General features: G+C 44.7%; 1 protein-coding gene across 1 annotated transcript in view; it reads left to right on the top strand.

Moving 5' to 3' along the window:
• LOC148519958 (beta-Ala-His dipeptidase-like) overlaps positions 1–19,821 on the top strand; it is a 66,579-nt gene that overhangs the window by 9,777 nt on the left and 36,981 nt on the right. The window contains exons 3-6 of the mRNA XM_088475923.1: positions 11,241–11,348; positions 15,004–15,147; positions 17,742–17,904; positions 19,321–19,409. Of these exons, the coding sequence (XP_088332049.1) occupies positions 11,241–11,348; positions 15,004–15,147; positions 17,742–17,904; positions 19,321–19,409 (504 nt within the window). The remainder of the gene's footprint in view (positions 1–11,240; positions 11,349–15,003; positions 15,148–17,741; positions 17,905–19,320; positions 19,410–19,821) is intronic.

Genomic DNA, 19,821 nt, shown 5'->3' with positions numbered 1-19,821 from the left:
TTTTCATTATATATGCCTGCTAGCCTACAAATATATCAATAATGTTTTGAGTTAGTGGTGTATGAGATGTAGATGATTAGATCCAAGGATCTCTGTAGCAATGAAATAGAGAGTAATGCTGGGTACACACTAGACAATGTGTGTACCCAGCGACGGCAGATGCGATGGCGTGACATATCGGGCAGTCTATACACACTGCACGATCTGGTGTATGACCGTCCCATATATCGTTCCCCCGCCGCATCCAGAGCTATGGTGTCAGTAGCCGGATCTTCTGATCTGCCATGCATGCACAGCAGATCAGAAGATGTGACCAACGACTCACGTGAACGCGCAATAGTGTGTACACACTGAGCGATATGGCCAATATTTTGTTCTGATTCGCATTCTAACAATATATCATCCAATATATTGCTTAGTGTATACCCAGCTTAAGGAGGAAACAAAGCAAATATGGCCTAAGAGAGTAACACATTTTCATCCAGCCTGGTTATGATTAAAGCTGGGTAAACACCAAATGATGGTGCAACCCAGCGACTATGCGAAGTAAAGTAACATAGCGCGTGCTGTACACACTGCATGAGCCGGTGTACGATGGTGTAATGTGTCATAACATACTGCATGTAACTGCACCACGTCGTTCATTGCACCGTCCCATCTGACGTGCACAACAGCAGATAGGACAATGCGATGAACGACCACCGTGAATGATGGATCGGGCATACACACTATACGATGTGTACAATATATGGTTCCAATCCGAGTCTGAATGATATATCGTCTGATACATCGTATAGTGTGTACCCAGCTTAATGCTGTTACGTTAAGGTTACAATTATCTTGACAAAAAAAGGAGAGATCACCTTTAAAGGACTATCTTCCTTGAAACAAGCGATATTGTGTAGAACACCATCAGCCACTTGCAGGACCTCTCCTGTCCAGAGTGTTGATGTTTATGTATTGTGTGGTGTTTGTGAGAAATAAAATGACTCCTTGATTCATAATAATACTTTTGTAATATTACGCCAGATATGTGATGTAAAATAAAGGGTGAAAAAATGTAGGTTAATTACTCAAAGGCACAAATTTATAAAACAATGCGTCTTCATACGGGAAGTAGTCAGGATCCCGACGATCAGAATACCGGCTCCGGAATCCTGACGGTCAGAATGGTGAGTATTACAGTTTGGCTGCCAAAGGGACAGTTAGGGTTAGGGTAAGGATTAGAATACTTACAAACATGCCTTGGGATTTACACTGTCGGGATTCCGGAGCCGGCATTGTGAGCGTCAGGATTCTGACCTCTGGGATCCTGTACACAACCCCTGCATGCAGGTTATCAGAGTTATTTATTTAAATCACTTCATGTTTACAGGGGACTGCAGCATTAGTCTTTTGTTTTGCACAGAATTCCAGTTAAACAGGTCTAACTGGATGTATACACGTATTCCCTGCAAATTTGGCACATTGTTCCAGCTGGCTCCCTCAGAAGGAACAACCCTCAAACTCAAAATACATTTATGGTAAGAATATCACTACATACTTTATCATGCAAATATTATATCTATTTTGAAATTTGAGGCAATAGGGCACATTTACTAACATCACATCTAGGTGCAAAATATACGCTAAACAACAGCAATCAATGAGATATTTGCTTTCATTATCTAACTGGCACATCCATATCTGGTCACCTGATTCATCTGGTGCATTTTAGAGGCAGAGCTTTGCCTATTGCCAAGTCTAATATTCAGAGCGTTACCTGATGTTTAATATGAAAATCATATCTTGTGCAAGTCTAATATACTGCCTGTCACTCCTCTATGCTAGCTCTCTCTGTCTCTTCTCAAATAAAGGCCCCCATACATCAGCAATCACTTGGGGCAATTCTGTGTTTTGCAGATGGTTATATAAAAATAATCTGCAATGTATGGGCTTCACAGATCGCAGATTCAGACCAAAAAACAATCAGAATTGGTAAATCAGGTTGTCCAACATGTTGGATTTCACAAACCAATCTGGGCTGTAGATTGCCAGTGTATGGTAACAATCTACAGATTTGCAGACCGTTACCAGTAAAATGACTAGGGGTGTGCACCGGCCACTTTTCGTGTTTTGGTTTTGGATCTGGATCTTTCTTCGTGTTTTGGATCTGGATTGGTTTTGCCAAAACCACCCTTCCGTGTTTTGGGTTCTGGGTTTTGTGTTTTGGATCTGTATTTTTTTTTAAAAAAGCATAAAAACAGCTAAAATCACAGAATTTGTAGGTTTTTCTGCCCCTATGCTATTATTAACCTCAATAACCTTAATTTCCACTCATTTCCAGTCTATTCTGAACACCTCACACCTCACAATAGTGTTTTTATGTCCAAATGGTTGCACCGAGGTAGCTGGATGACTATGCTAAGCGACACGAGTGGGCGGCACAAACACGTGACCCATCTAGGCGTGATACTGCAGTGGCAGACAGGATGGCAGTTTGTAAAACTAGGCCCCAAACTGTACATAGTGCAAAGAAAAAAAAGAGGTGCAAGATGGAATTGTCCTTGGGCCCTCCCACCCACCCTTATGTTGTATAAACAGGACATGCACACTTTAACAAACCAATCATTTCAGCGCCAGGGTCTGCCACACAACTGTGGCTGAAATGATTGGTTCGTTTGGGCCCCACAAAACAAGCTGGCAATTAATGTGTCCCTGCACAAACTGGCTCTACGGAGGCAAGATGTCATCCTCATCCTCCTCATCCACCGATTCCTCACCCTCTTCAGTGTGTACATCCTCATCCTCACAAAGTATTAACTCGTCCCCACTTGAATCCACCACCACAGGTCCCTCTGTACGTTCTGGAGGCTGGTCTCCCTGGAAGAGCTGATAATTCATTTTGATGAACATCATCTTCTCCACATTCTGTGGAAGCAACCTCCTACGCCTTTCGCTGACAAGGTTCCCGGCTGCACTAAACACTCTTTCGGAGTACACACTGGAGGGGGGGCAACTCAGGTAAAATAGAGCCAGTTTGTACAGGGGCCTCCAAATTGCCTCTTTTTCCTGCCAGTACAGGTATGGACTGTCTGACATGCCTACTTGGATGCTGTCACCGATGTAATCCTCCACCATTCTGTCAATGGTGACAGTATCATATGCAGTGACAGTAGACATGTCAGAAATTGTTGCCAGGTCCTTCAGTCCGGACCAGATGTCCAAACTTGGTCCTGCCTGCCCTGCATCACCGCCAGCGGGTTGCTTAGGATAACTAAGTTTTTTCCTGGCAGCCCCAGTTGCGGGAGAAAATGAAGAAGGAGCTGTTGACATGTCACGTTCCGCTTCAGCTGACAGTGTGTTCACCAGCAGGTCTTTGCACCTCTGCAGGCTTGTGTCGGCCGGAAAGAGAGACACCACATAGGCTTTAAACCTAGGATCGAGCACGGTGGCCAAAATGTAGTGGTCTGATTTCAACAGATTGACCACCCTGGAATCCTGGCAAAGCGAATGGAGGGCTTCATCCACAAGTCCCACATGCCGAGCGGAATCGCTCCGTCTTAGCTCCTCCTTCACTTTCTCCAGCTGCTTCTGCAAAAGCCTGATGAGGGGAATGACCTGACTCAAGCTGGCAGTGTCTGAAATGACTTCACGTGTGGCAAGTTCGAAGGGCTGGAGAACCTTGCACAACACGGAAATCATTCTCCACTGCGCTTGAGTCAGGTGCATACCCCCTCCTTTGCCTATGTCATAGGTGGATGTATAGGCTTGAATGGCCTTTTGCTGCTCCTCCATCCTCTGAAGCATATAGAGGGTTGAGTTCCACCGCGTCACAACCTCTTGCTTCAAGTGATGGTGGGGCAGGTTCAAGAGTGTTTGCTGGCGCTCCAGTCTTCGGCACGCAGTCGCTGAATGGCGAAAGTGGCCTGAAATTTTTCGGGCCACCCAAAGCGTCTCCTGCACGCCCCTGTCGCTTTTCAGAAAATTCTGCACCACCAAGTTTATTGTGTGAGCAAAACATGGGACGTGCTGGAATTTGCCCAGATGTAATGCCCGCACAATATTGGTGGCGTTGTCAGATATCACAAATCCCCAGGAGAGTCTAAGTGGGGTAAGCCACTGAGCGATGATTTCCCTCAGTTTCTCTAAGAGGTTGTCGGCGGTGTGCCTCTTACTGTTTCCGGTGATACACAGCGTAGCCTGCCTTGGAACGAGCTGGCGTTTCTGAGATGCTGCGACTGGTGACGCTGCTGCTGTTGCTGCGTAAGGTGATACATCTACCCAGTGGGCTGTCACAGTCATATAGTCCTTAGTCTGCCCTGTTCCACTTGTCCACATGTCCGTGGTTAAGTGGACATTGGGTACAACGGCATTTTTCAGGACACTGAGGACACTTTTTCTGACGTTTCTGTACAGTCTCGGTATCGCCTGCCTAGTGAAGTGGAATCTAGACGGGATTTGGAACCGGGGACGCACTACCTCCAGCAATTGTCTAAATCCCACTGCACTAATGGCGGATACCGGACACACGTCTAACACCAACATAGCAGTCAAGGCCTCAGTTATACGTTTTGCTTCAGGATGACTGCTGTCGTACATCATCCTCCTCGCTAAGGACTGTTGGAGGGTCAATTGTTTAGTAAAAGTAGTGGTGTTCCTACTTCCTCTCTGGGATGATGAACGACTCCCTGCAGCAGCAACAGCAGCAGCGGCAGAAGGAGGCGTAGCAATGCAGGATCCTCTGGAGGAATCCGGGATAGGAGAGTCAGTCATGCCAGTGACATGGCCTGCAGGACTACTTCCGATCCTGACTAAGGAGGAAATTGACGAGGAGGGAGTTGACGGTGTGGTTTGCAGGCGCTTGGATACAACAGGACAACAGGATTTAGGTGTCCCTGGACTGCTTACGGTCTTAGCCAAAGTTTCTGAACTTGACAGTAACTTATTATGAACGCGCTGCAGGTGCCGTATAAGGGAGGATGTTCCTAGGTGGTTAACGTCCTTACCCCTACTTATTCCACCTTTACATAAGGTACATATGGCAAGACAGTTGTTGTCCGGATTTGGATAGAAATATTGCCAGACCAAAGAGGTGGAATGTTTGGTCTTCTGCCCAGGCATGACCGTGATGGGCTTTTTCATCCCACGGACAACAACTGTCTCCCCCGGAGCCTGATTTAAACAAACCACATCACCATCAGAATCCTCCTCGCCAACTTCCTCCTCAGCGCCAGCTACACCAGTATCCTCATCCTGTTGTACTTCAACAGTGACATCTTCAATTTGCATATCAGCAAGTGGACTGTGGGTGCTCCTTTCAGCACTTGCAGGGGGCGTGCAAATGGTGGAAAGAGCCACTTCTTCCCGTCCAGTGCTGGGAACGTCAGGCATCGCAACCACCACCACACTTGGACTCTCCTTGGGGATTTGTGATATCTTCTTAGAAAGCACAGTTCTTCGCTGTGCTTTTGCCAGCTTAACTCTTTAGATTTTTTTAGTGGGAGGAGGGCTTCCATCGTCATGTGAAGCTGAACCACTAGTCATGAACATACTAGGGATCGACCTTAGCCGTTCCTTGCCACTCCGTGTCGTAAATGGCATATTGGCAAGTTTACGTTTCTCTTCAGCTGATTTAAATGTTTTTTTCAAGGTCATTTTCCTGAACTTTGTCATTTGGGATTGTATGTGCCCTCTATTATGACATTGGGCATCGGCCTTGGCAGACGACGTTGATGGCATGTTATCGTCTATGTCATGACTAGTGGCAGCAGCTTCAGCACTAGGAGGAAGTGGTTCTTGATCTTTCTCTATTTTATTTTTATCGGAGAAAGTTTGGTCCTCCATTTATGTTATATCGATTTGATATATACGTGCGGCTAAACACAGAAAATATTTCTTTATTTTTGCTGGAGAGTAGTGCACTTTGTGGGTTACACCAGCCTTTAAGAAATGAGCCAGCCGGCTCTTTACTTATGGGACACAGGCGCACGCTTGGCGCTGCTCCTTTGTTGATGCACGTGCGGCTACTGCGCACACAATTCACAAACACAGAAAATCATTTTTTTTTTGGTTTGGACTGGAGTGTACTTTGGGGGTTACAGCACCCTTTAACGGTCAAGCCAGCCGGCCCTTTACTTATGACACAGGCGCACGCTTGGCACTACTTTGTTGATGCACGTGCGGCTACTGCGCTCACAATTCACCAACACAGAAAATATATATTTTTTTGGTTTGGACTGGAGTGTACTTTGGGGGTTACAGCACCCTTTAACGGTCAAGCCAGCCGGCCCTTTACTTATGACACAGGCGCACGCTTGGCACTACTTTGTTGATGCACGTGCGGCTACTGCGCACACAATTCACAAACACAGAAAATAATTTTTTTTTTGGTTTGGACTGGAGTGTACTTTGGGGGTTACAGCACCCTTTAACGGTCAAGCCAGCCGGCCCTTTACTTATGACACAGGCGCACGCTTGGCACTACTTTGTTGATGCACGTGCGGCTACTGCGCACACAGTTCACAAACACTGAAAATATATATTTTTTTGGTTTGGACTGGAGTGTACTTTGGGGGTTACAGCACCCTTTAACGGTCAAGCCAGCCGGCCCTTTACTTATGACACAGGCGCACGCTTGGCACTACTTTGTTGATGCACGTGCGGCTACTGCGCACACAATTCACAAACACAGAAAATAATTTTTTTTTTGGTTTGGACTGGAGTGTACTTTGGGGGTTACAGCACCCTTTAACGGTCAAGCCAGCCGGCCCTTTACTTATGACACAGGCACACGCTTGGCACTACTTTGTTGATGCACGTGCGGCTACAGCGCACACAATTCACAAACACAGAAAATAATTTTTTTTTGGTTTGGACTGGAGTGTACTTTGGGGGTTACAGCACCCTTTAACGGTCAAGCCAGCCGGCCCTTTACTTATGACACAGGCGCACGCTTGGCACTACTTTGTTGATGCACGTGCGGCTACTGCGCACACAATTCACAAACACAGAAAATAATTTTTTTTTTGGTTTGGACTGGAGTGTACTTTGGGGGTTACAGCACCCTTTAACAGTCAAGCCAGCCGGACCTTTACTTATGACACAGGCGCACGCTTGGCACTACTTTGTTGATGCACGTGCGGCTACTGCGCACACAATTCACAAACACAGAAAATAATTTTTTTTTTGGTTTGGACTGGAGTGTACTTTGGGGGTTACAGCACCCTTTAACGGTCAAGCCAGCCGGCCCTTTACTTATGACACAGGCGCACGCTTGGCACTACTTTGTTGATGCACGTGCGGCTACAGCGCACACAATTCACAAACACAGAAAATAATTTTTTTTTTGGTTTGGACTGGAGTGTACTTTGGGGGTTACAGCACCCTTTAACGGTCAAGCCAGCCGGCCCTTTACTTATGACACAGGCGCACGCTTGGCACTACTTTGTTGATGCACGTGCGGCTACTGCGCACACAATTCACAAACACAGAAAATAATTTTTTTTTTGGTTTGGACTGGAGTGTACTTTGGGGGTTACAGCACCCTTTAACGGTCAAGCCAGCCGGCCCTTTACTTATGACACAGGCGCATGCTTGGCACTACTTTGTTGATGCACGTGCGGCTACTGCGCACACAATTCACAAACACAGAAAATAATTTTTTTTTTGGTTTGGACTGGAGTGTACTTTGGGGGTTACAGCACCCTTTAACGGTCAAGCCAGCCGGCCCTTTACTTATGACACAGGCGCACGCTTGGCACTACTTTGTTGATGCACGTGCGGCTACTGCGCACACAATTCACAAACACAGAAAATATATTTTTTTTTGGTTTGGACTGGAGTGTACTTTGGGGGTTACAGCACCCTTTAACGGTCAAGCCAGCCGGACCTTTACTTATGACACAGGCGCACGCTTGGCACTACTTTGTTGATGCACGTGCGGCTACTGCGCACACAATTCACAAACACAGAAAATTATTTTTTTTTTGGTTTGGACTGGAGTGTACTTTGGGGGTTACAGCACCCTTTAACGGTCAAGCCAACTGGCCCTTTACTTATGACACAGGCGCACGCTTGGCACTACTTTGTTGATGCACGTGCGGCTACTGCGCACACAATTCACAAACACAGAAAATAATTTTTTTTTTGGTTTGGACTGGAGTGTACTTTGGGGGTTACAGCACCCTTTAACGGTCAAGCCAGCCGGCCCTTTACTTATGACACAGGCGCACGCTTGGCACTACTTTGTTGATGCACGTGCGGCTACTGCGCACACAATTCACAAACACAGAAAATAATTTTTTTTTTGGTTTGGACTGGAGTGTACTTTGGGGGTTACAGCACCCTTTAACGGTCAAGCCAGCCGGCCCTTTACTTATGACACAGGCGCACGCTTGGCACTACTTTGTTGATGCACGTGCGGCTACTGCGCACACAATTCACAAACACAGAAAATAATTTTTTTTTTGGTTTGGACTGGAGTGTACTTTGGGGGTTACAGCACTCTTTAACGGTCAAGCCAGCCGGCCCTTTACTTATGACACAGGCGCATGCTTGGCACTACTTTGTTGATGCACGTGCGGCTACTGCGCACACAATTCACAAACACAGAAAATAATTTTTTTTTTGGTTTGGACTGGAGTGTTCTTTGGGGGTTACAGCACCCTTTAACGGTCAAGCCAGCCGGCCCTTTACTTATGACACAGGCGCACGCTTGGCACTACTTTGTTGATGCACGTGCGGCTACTGCGCACACAATTCACAAACACAGAAAATATATTTTTTTTTGGTTTGGACTGGAGTGTACTTTGGGGGTTACAGCACCCTTTAACGGTCAAGCCAGCCGGACCTTTACTTATGACACAGGCGCACGCTTGGCACTACTTTGTTGATGCACGTGCGGCTACTGCGCACACAATTCACAAACACAGAAAATTATTTTTTTTTTGGTTTGGACTGGAGTGTACTTTGAGGGTTACAGCACCCTTTAACGGTCAAGCCAACTGGCCCTTTACTTATGACACAGGCGCACGCTTGGCACTACTTTGTTGATGCACGTGCGGCTACTGCGCACACAATTCACAAACACAGAAAATAATTTTTTTTTTGGTTTGGACTGGAGTGTACTTTGGGGGTTACAGCACCCTTTAACGGTCAAGCCAGCCGGCCCTTTACTTATGACACAGGCGCACGCTTGGCACTACTTTGTTGATGCACGTGCGGCTACTGCGCACACAATTCACAAACACAGAAAATAATTTTTTTTTTGGTTTGGACTGGAGTGTACTTTGGGGGTTACAGCACCCTTTAACGGTCAAGCCAGCCGGCCCTTTACTTATGACACAGGCGCACGCTTGGCACTACTTTGTTGATGCACGTGCGGCTACTGCGCACACAATTCACAAACACAGAAAATAATTTTTTTTTTGGTTTGGACTGGAGTGTACTTTGGGGGTTACAGCACCCTTTAACGGTCAAGCCAGCCGGCCCTTTACTTATGACACAGGCGCACGCTTGGCACTACTTTGTTGATGCACGTGCGGCTACTGCGCACACAATTCACAAACACAGAAAATAATTTTTTTTTTGGTTTGGACTGGAGTGTACTTTGGGGGTTATAGCACCCTTTAACGGTCAAGCCAGCCGGCCCTTTACTTATGACACAGGCGCACGCTTGGCACTACTTTGTTGATGCACGTGCGGCTACTGCGCACACAATTCACAAACACAGAAAATATTTATTTTTTTGGTTTGGACTGGAGTGTACTTTGGGGGTTATAGCACCCTTTAACGGTCAAGCCAGCCGGCCCTTTACTTATGACACAGGCGCACGCTTGGCACTACTTTGTTGATGCACGTGCGGCTACTGCGCACACAATTCACAAACACAGAAAATATATAATTTTTTTAGCACTTGGGGGGAGCACCCCTGATGGATAGAGCACCCCCTGGACAACACTACAGCACCCCTTTAGGACTGGGACACTGCACAGGACTTTGGAGTGGACACAGCCCCTATGGAGAGCTGACTGCACAACACAGTCCAGCCAGCCCCTATGGACTTTGAAGTAGTGGACACAGCCCCTATTAACAACAGCAGCACAGCACAACACAGCCAGCCCCTATGGACTTTGAAGTAGTGGACAACAGCAGCACTACACTACACTACACTACACAGCCCTAACTCCCACCCTCCCTCTTCACTGTCCACAGCCGCGTGAGAAAATGGCGCCGACGCGGGTACCTTATATAGGATCCAAAACCCGCGAGACTCGGAAGGCGGGATGATGACGTTTTGCCTCGATTTCAGATCCGAGTCAGGCGGGAAAAGTCGAGCCTGACTCGGATCGGACTCGGATCGGGGGGGCTCGGGGGGGTTCGGATTTCAGAAATCCGAACCCGCTCACCCCTAAAAATGACGAGCCTTTTATTGGCAGATCCGTCTTTCCTGAAAATGATATGTAATGTATGAGCACAGATTGGTGGATTGGGGAATCTTTATATTGGGGAATCTTTATTTTGGGGGGGAATCAGAGAATCTGTATATGTTTTTTGTGTGATTGCTGATGTATGGGCCCCTTTACTGATTGGTTTTAAATAACCTTCAACATTGCTCATTTACTATTATGACCAGTGATGGCTCCAGAGGTGAGGCTGCAGCGCAGTCCAAAATTCAAATAGGGGAACCGCACCAACTGCCACCTAAATGCTTCCAAACATCACCACCCGTTAGTCACTGGCAGTTGGTGTGGCTCCCCTATTTGAATTTTGGACTACGCTGCAGCCCCACCTCTGGAGCCGTCACTGATTATGACTAGCGTTGTTGAGGTGTATAAGTACTTGTCCTGCTAGCATCTTGCAGATCTGGAGCTGACGCTGCACCACATATGATCCTGAATCATATTCAGTGATTTGGTTCAGATGCATGGGAGAAAGCCTGGTATTCTTTCTTGAACAACAAGGAAACACTGGTGGATTGCACAATATGAAATAGGAAACTGGAATGTGAGAGGGGAAAGCATTTATTTTAACAGCTCTCTTAAGTAAGAATCCAGTGTTTGCTTGTCTGTGGTAAATCTCCGGGGGCTATGGACATTATGCTGATGGAACAAAGAACTGTGCTCAGCTGATAATGCACGCTCAGCAATGTTCTATTTGCTTGACATGACATTTGCACTACATCTAGTATTACCAGCCGCGCATAATAGCATAAAAACCTATATCGATGCATTTTCACACGTGCTTTTACTTATTTGCAGATCTTCATCCTACCACTAATCATGCTGCCGTTTGGAGCCGATGCCTCTGACAAATTAGAAGAAGCTCTTTTCAGTTACATTGATGAACATCAAAATGATTTTGTTCAGGTAAAAAAATAAATTATTCTTAAACAAAAGTGGAATTATTTTATGGTCATGTCTAACAATGCCTAGGTGTGATATTCTGCACGTGTTACTGATTTAGGACGTGATGTAGAGCTGGAAGTCCAATGCAATGCATAATAATGTGCTTTGCCGCACTGTGGGGATGATTCAGCAGAGGACGGAACTGTAGAGAAGATTTGCAATTCTGCCAGTGCTAAAAAGCAAATGCAGTAGGTGGTGTCTGACATCTCCTGCTGCATCTGCGGTCGCAGCCTGGGATCACTCGCGATGTTGGACGGCGCTGGCCATCTGACCTGAGTAAGCTTCAGTTTATGCAGCCTGGCCGGCACGCAAGGCATGGAATCTGCGTCCATGGATGCAAATCTTGGCCTTGCCACTCCAGAAAATTCGGGCGACATGCCCCTGTTTCTGGGAACGCATGCCATGCCCGCCTCTGCACTGCCCCGTAAAAGGCTCTGCCCGTCAATTAGACAGAGGCATACGGTAGCCTGCGTGTGATCATGCAGGGTCCATTCTGTACATTCTTAAATTCTCGATAATCGTGCACTGTTGAATGAGGCCATGTGTGTGTGCGCAGAAAAATGCATCTGTACTTTCAAGTACAGTAATCTGCCCCTGTGGCGCCTTTTTCTTAAATCAGGAATGAGCAGCTTCAGCACAAACGGAAGTCTTGCATACCCTCTAGAGATGTAACATAGATAGACTGGATCGCATCTTCATATACGCCTTTTAGGCAGTATATCATTTGTAAGTGCCTAAGCTTTGGTATGTGCTACTGCTGGTAATAAAGGCCACATCCAAATATCTTTGTTATCTAATAACATTTGATAAGTACTGTAGTTAACTTGAAAAAAACATTGTGGGCCCAATAAATGAGAAACCAGCACCAGTTTTATAGCTAATGAGATTAGGGTTATATTTATGCATTTTTTTATAATAATTAAATATTTTAAAGATAAAGTTGTCATCATCAAATTAATATATGAATTTCAGATGCTGCTGCATTATTATACTCTGTATTTTCAGATCAGATGCACATATCGTAAAATATGTGAAACTGAAATTTCACCCTTAAAACTGTGATTTTGCTGCCTAAATTTGGGTTTAATCTTGGAATCATCACAGAAAGGATAGTTATTAACATATACAATATTGATCAATAACTACATCAAATACATAAAACTAATGTATTGCATGCTACATTAGTGTATATAATAAATTTTTACATTATAATATTAATTTTGACTATCACAGCAATGAGCCAGAACCTGACTGTGGCTTCCTGTTTATTTATTTAGAGAGAAGTTGTATTAGGAAGCAATTGCTGATAATGCATATATATGTTTATTTTAGAAAACTGTCTCACAACAGGAAAGGAAGTTCAATGTCAGTTTGCTTGTAGAGCTGAGCTTGTTAGATGGCACTATGGGATCTTGTCATTTTTGATAGCACTTATGTCTCTTCATGTCTGTGGCCAGCTCTCCTGGTCTGGAGTTATGTAGTGTTATTGTAGGTAAATACATTTACATTTTATTAGATATTCTATATGGGGTGTATCCAATTAGCCGCGGTAAATTACGGCGGCTAATTACCTCGCTCGGGGCTATCCAATTAGCCCCGAAGTCGGCCTGACGACGGCACTTTTTTTTCGGGACCTGTTGTGTGCCGAAAAACAATCCACGATAATTGCAGTTTTTTTGCCCCCAAAAATAAAAGGCGAGAACACATAGGTCCGCGAGCTTATTGCGGCTCCTATATGTTTACGGGAGAACTATCCCATTATTTCACCCGAAATAATAGGGCAGGGTGAAAAAAAACATCGGCGATAATCGCCGAAAAATCCCCTTTTTTCGCCAATCGCGGGAATCAATTAGTGCCCGAACAATGTTCGGGTCTCATTAATTTCCAAACATTCTCTATTGTATTTGTACTATTTCACCTAGACCATTTTTTCATCAGCTGAGTGTTCAATATGGGGGTATAGTATACAGTGCATCCGGAAAGTATTCACAAAGCTTCACTTTTTCCAAATTTTGTTATGTTACAGCCTTATTCCAAAATGGAATAAATTCATTTTTGTTCTCAAAATTCTTTTTTTGCGATTTTTGCGAACTTAATTAAAAAAAATAAGAAATCACACGTACATAAGTATTCACAGCCTTTGCTCAATACTTTGTTGATGCACCTTTGGCAGCAATTACAGCCTCAAGTCTTTTTGAATATGATGTCTCAAGCTTGGCGCACCTATCTTTGGGCAGTTTTTGCCCATTCCTCTTTGCAGCACCTCTCAAGCTTCATCAGGTTGGATGGGAAGCATCGGTGCACAGTCATTTTCAGATCTCTCCAGAGATGTTCAATTGGATTCAAGTCTGGGCTCTGGCTGAGCCACTAAAGGACATTCACAGAGTTGTCCTGAAGCCACTCCTTTGATATCTTGGCTGTGTGCTTAGGGTCGTTGTCCTGCTGAAAGATGAACCGTCACCCCAGTCTGAGGTCAAGAGCGCTCTATAGCAGGTTTTCATCCAGGATGTCTCTGTACATTGCTGCATTCATCTTTCCCTCTATCCTGACTAGTCTCCCAGTTTCTGCCACTGAAAAACATCCCCACAGCATGATGCTGCCACCATCATGCTTCACTGTAGGGATGTAGGGATGGTATTGGACTGGTGATGAGCGGCGCCTGGTTTGCTCCAAACATAACGCCTGGCGTTCACGCCAAAGAGTTCAATCTTTGTCTCATCAGACCAAAGAGTCCTTCACATGCATTTTGTCAAACTCCAGGTGGGCTGCCATGTGATTTTTACTAAGGAGTGGCTTCTGTCTGGCCACTCTAATATACAGGCCTGATTGGTGGCTTGGTGCAGAGATGGTTGTCCTTCTGGAAGGTTCTCCTGTCTCCACAGAGGAATGCTGTAGCTCTGACCATCAGGTTCTTGGTCACCTCCCTGACTAGGGCCCTTCTCCCCCGATCGCTCAGTTTAGACGGCCGGCCAACTCTTAGGAAGAGTCCTAGTGGTTCCGAACTTCTTCCATTTACGGATGATGGAGGCCACTGTGCTCGTTGGGACCTTCAAAGCAACAGATATTTTTCTGTACTCTTCCCCAGATTTGTGCCTCGAGACAATCCTGTCTCGGTGGTCTACAGACAATTCCTTGGACTTCATGCTTGGTTTGTGCTCTGACATGCATTGTCAAGTGTGGGACCTTATATAGACAGGTGTTCAAAATCACGTCCAATCAACTGAATTTACCAGAGGTGGACTCCAATTAAGCTGTATTAACATCTCAAAGATGAGCAGTGCAAACAGGATGCCCCTGAGCTCAATTTTGAGCTTCATGGCAAAGGCTGTGAATACTTACGTTCATGTGATTTACTTTGTGTTTTTTTTTTTATTAAATTTGCAAAAGTCTCAAAAAACTTTTTACATGTTTTCATTATGGGGTAAAAAAATTAATTTATTCCATTTTGGAATAAGGCTGTAACATAACAAAAAGTGGAAAAAGTGAAGCTTCGTGAATATTTTCCGGATGCACTGTATACATTACATACTGTATATTGCACTGTTTTGTAAGTCAGGCTGATGAAAAGCATGTGCAAGTACATTAATAATTCATATTTTACTTCATTTTTGTACAGAACCTTAAAAATTGGGTGGCTGTTCCAAGTGATTCCAGTGACCCTCAGTTACGTCCAGAATTAATCAGAATGGTGGAAATAACGGCAGAGAGGATTAAAGCTTTGGGAGCCTCTGTGCAGCTAATAGATATGGGCTATGAAACGGTAAAGTATATCTAGTATAGAGATGTGCACCGGACCATTTTTGCTGGTTTTGGTTCTAACTCGTCGTCTGGTTTTGGATTTTTTACAAAAATTGACAAAAGAAAGCTAAAATCGCATAATTTGGGCCTTTTTTTGTTCCTAGAGTATTATTAACCTCAATAACATTAATTTCCAGTCGTTTTCACTAAATTTTGACCAGCTCACAGCTCACAATATTGTTCACCAACATAGGCTAAAGGCTGGCTGGCTAAACTAAGCTACAGAGTAGAGGCACAAACACATGGCAGTTACTTCTGTTTAAAAATGTTTTGCAAATTAGTAATGTATTAGCAATAACCAATCAAACCAACTCACAAGTACTTTCAATAGAAAACAATCCAACACAGAAATGTACTAGAATTGTGTGTGCAATATCATTGCTTTAGTAGTTAACAAAGAAAAAAAAACTTAAACCATGTGTAAAGTAGCATCAGTAGACGTGGATGCCCCCTCCACAAGTGCACATGCACCCAGCACATGCCTATTCTCAGTGCTCCATCGTTACCTCCCTCTTGGGGACCCTGGGCCTCTGACGACTGGCCCATGGAAAACCCCGATCAGATCAGCCTTTTGTTTTGCAGTTCCCCAAAATCTCCCCAACCATAAAAACAGCGTTCCATACCTGCGGGTCAGATACAGTGCAGGTTACAGTGTGGGTCGCATACAGTGCAGGTCGCGTACAGCGGAGATCGTATACAGTGTGGGTTGGATACAGCGCGGGTCAGATACAGTGCGGGACGGGTACAGCGTGGGTCGGGTACAGTACAGGTTACAGCGCAGGTCGTATACACCAATGGTGTACTTACTTTGACAGAGGGTGTTGGCAGTGTCCTCAGTGCGGGGGTGGCGGCGGTGTCCTCAGTGAGGGAATCCGAACCACTCATCTCTAATCTAGTACAAGTAGTGTATAATAACAAAGGAGCTATATTTCTCACTTATCTTGTATAGGTTGAGTCTCCCATATCCAAAATGCTTGGGACCAGGGGTATTTTGGATATCAGAATATTCCGTAGTTTGGAATATTTGCATACCATAATATTTGCATACCTCCCTAGGTGGGAGGGTTAGGGTTAGGCACCACCGTGGGGAGGTTAGGGTTAGGCACTTCCCCGGAAGAGTTAGGTTTAGGGTGCGGGGAGGGTGGGTTAGGATTAGGCACCCCGGGTGGAATTTACGGTTAGGCACCATCCTGGGAGTTTAGGGTTAGGCACCCCTAAGGGAGGGTTAGGGGAGGAGAGGGGAGGGTTAGGTAACTTACCTGACGCTGTTGGGATTTCATCCTCTCGGCCTGACACTGTCGGGATTTGAACCGGCATTTCAATCCCATTGCTTCATATACACCTTATACACAAAGCCTGAAGGTCATTTTATACTTTATTTTTAATAATGTTGTGTCTTAAACAAAACAAAGTTTGTGTACATTGAACCATCAAAAAGCAAATGTTTCACTATCACAGTCATGCTCAAAAAATTCCGTATTTCGGTATATTTGGATATGGAAGACTCATAATGGGAAAAAAGAAATAGCAAATAATACTTTATAAAATATATAAATAATTTGGCTGCATTTTACCTATTTTTAACAGTGAATATAATACAAGTCCAGAACAACTGTACAAATAAAAGCTCACAATAAATAATTACAATGTATAATCACAGATTTAGCAAAATAATAAATTATCGTACAAAGAATGTAACTCACTGGTGGGCCCAGTTATTTAATATTTGCAGTGCATTTTTATCAATCCCATTTTTCATAAAATTAGGCAGAAACAGCAGTTTCAGTATCATATTATGTTTTCCTGCCATGTACTAATAGCCTAATGCAATCTCCTGCACAATGTGGCCCATGTTTCATTTAATATTTGCGGTGTATTCCCTGAAAACACCAGTTTTCGGGGGATACCTGCAAATATTAAGTAATTCCAGATGTATTATGGAGAGGTCGCAGCAGATATCTCCGACATTTGCTGCTGTCACTTCATTTCCGCCAGCACCGCAACCCCCATAGGTTTCTATGGGGGATGCAATGCAGTCAGATTTACCAAGCTCCTGAATGTGAAGATGGCGCATGCCACTTTAGCCTATGGGCTACACATCGCAATACTAGCCGGGATGGGTTCCATGTGGTCTGTAGGCCGTGCATGCGCAGAATCCCTGGCACAGGAGTGAAGAGACTCCCAGCACATGGCACGGACAGGCTGCCTGTCACTGTGGGTGCCCTTTAGTACATTCGGGCGCTATGATCGCATCCTGCAATGCGATCATGGGCGCTCATATCGCGCCCGGATTGCATTGCAAATGCGATAATTAATACATGGGAGCTGATTGGTTGGTACTTTATCTCCATCCATTTTATCTCTCTTCTCTTTGGTAAATCACCTGTCGGAGAGGAGATGACCTAAGTCAACCAATTTTTTCCCTAAAATTTGATTGAGCAGGTTAAAAAATATTGTTTGCCCACCAATAAATACACGTTTCTTATCTCCTGTGAGGTGATATTCTTTGCAAGCAAATGGTTAAACTTAAGTATTAACCTGCATGTTTATCTGCAGCTGTATGATGGACAACAAGTAAAGTTCCCTCCAGCAATCCTAGCTGAGCTAGGTAATGACACCACTAAGGCGACTGTTTGCTTTTATGGACATGTGGATGTGCAGCCTGCTAAAAAAGAGGATGGGTGGAAAAATGATCCCTTTACACTAACTGAAGTAAATGGTTAGTACCTTGAAAATGTTCCTTTGTGTCATTACAGTGCAGTACTTGTGTCAGTTATTAATAATCACAGATGGCTGAAGGCCCAGTCTCACTAATAGCGGGCTGTACTAAATGGAAAATGCGATAAAACACCCGTTTTCTGAGTTTTACCGCATTTTCCATATGTACTATTGGGTGGCAACCGGGGCTCCGACGCGGAGGGTAACGCCAGCTTTTGCTGGTGTCACTCTATAGAAGCCTATGGGCTTCTACCGTATAGCGCTGGTATGAGGGATCTCATTGGATCCCTCCCAGCATGCCCCGTCGCCGATGCGTCATTCACACACAGATGGACTCCCGGGTCACAAACCCGGAAGTTCAGGGCGCAGCGCTGATTGCAACAGACAGCTCTTATCAGAAAAGCTGCCCTTTGCGGTACTGATCGTATATGTTAGTACATATGCGATCAGTAGGGATGCGATGCATGGCAGTATGTACCGCACAATGTTAATGCCCTAAGGCCGGGATGTACTAACAGGAAAAATGCGGTGAAACCCCTGAAAATGCAGTTTTCGGGGGGTTTACTGCATTCCTCAAATGTATTAAGCACTAACCTTCAGTGGAAATGTCTTGGATAGGCAAAAAGACAACATGTGAAGAGAAAAAATAACAGCGCAAAATGACAAACATATACTGTACATGGGGAAAAAATCTGAGGTGGAGATGTATAAAGCATACTTGCCTACTTTTGAAAAAACATTTCAGGAAGATTATGAAAGCAACGCCTATGAGTGTGGTGGTAAAGTGGGCGTGTGCTGCTATATCTGAGGGGCGTGTCATAACATTGATTTACATCCAACTGTAAATGAGCTCCAAAGCAGTTAGTAAGATCTATTTGTTGATGGAAACATACTGATACTTATCAGAAAATGCATATAGCCATAGGGATCATTGTGCCTTATAACCAATGCAGGGAAATGATACTAATGATCCCATTTGAATGTATACATCTCTGTTTTTTTGTAATATAACAGCTTCATAATGGGGGTAAGGTGCAATCAGGGAGAGTATTAGACACTTCATGGAGACAGGGAGATTGCTACTATTTCAGGGAGTCTCCCTGACAATGAGGGAGAGTTGGCAAGTATGGTATAAAGTCTTGGCGAGATATACTGTACAGTGGAGAAGTTGCCTAAAGCAACCAATCAACTTCTGACTGACATTTATCTAGCACAGTCTATGAAATGACAGTTAGGAGCTGACTGGTTGCTTTGGGCAATTGCTCCGCTTTATCCCTCTCCAAGGCTTGTTATATCTCCCCCTCGACATTTCATTGATCACATTGACCAATATGACAGTTCTCTAAACAAATGAATATGTGTCTGTGTTATGTGATTTCCTCTCCTTTCTAATTCTAAATCTTCACATTATTTGAAGGAAACTTGTATGGACGAGGTGCAACAGACAACAAAGGCCCTGTACTAGCCTGGATACATGCTATAGACACATACATAGCCCTGAAACAGGTAAAACAATGCAGCTGATGATACACAGTATTATAATATAATATATTAAATATATTTTGGGGAGGAAGCACCATCCCGAACCACTGTGTTTGAGTGTTTGGCAGAATTTTGGCATGGAAGACGGTCCCTGAAACACGAGGAACGCTGCGGCCGTCCTGTGTCTGCCATCACCAAGGATAACGTTGCTGCTGTGCGGGCCATAGGTGGATGCCAGGGTGACTGTGGCCCAGTTAGAGAAGGAAATATGCATCTTATCAGGATTCCTCCACTCGATACTTGGAGCCGCAATATGCTGGCCAGGTTTGATGGTGGTCACTCAAACTCTGTCTGGGCAATCATCAGAGGTGATGAATTCTGTGTCTACAGTTTCGACCCGGAGACCAAACAACAATTGGCCCAGTGGACCCCAGAT

Source organism: Taudactylus pleione, unplaced genomic scaffold, assembly GCF_031769625.1.
Source record: "Taudactylus pleione unplaced genomic scaffold, aTauple2 ptg000179l, whole genome shotgun sequence".
Classification (NCBI taxonomy): Eukaryota; Metazoa; Chordata; class Amphibia; order Anura; family Myobatrachidae; genus Taudactylus; species Taudactylus pleione.
Note: the sequence above shows the minus strand (reverse complement) of the source record. Positions and strands in the feature narration are given on the sequence as shown.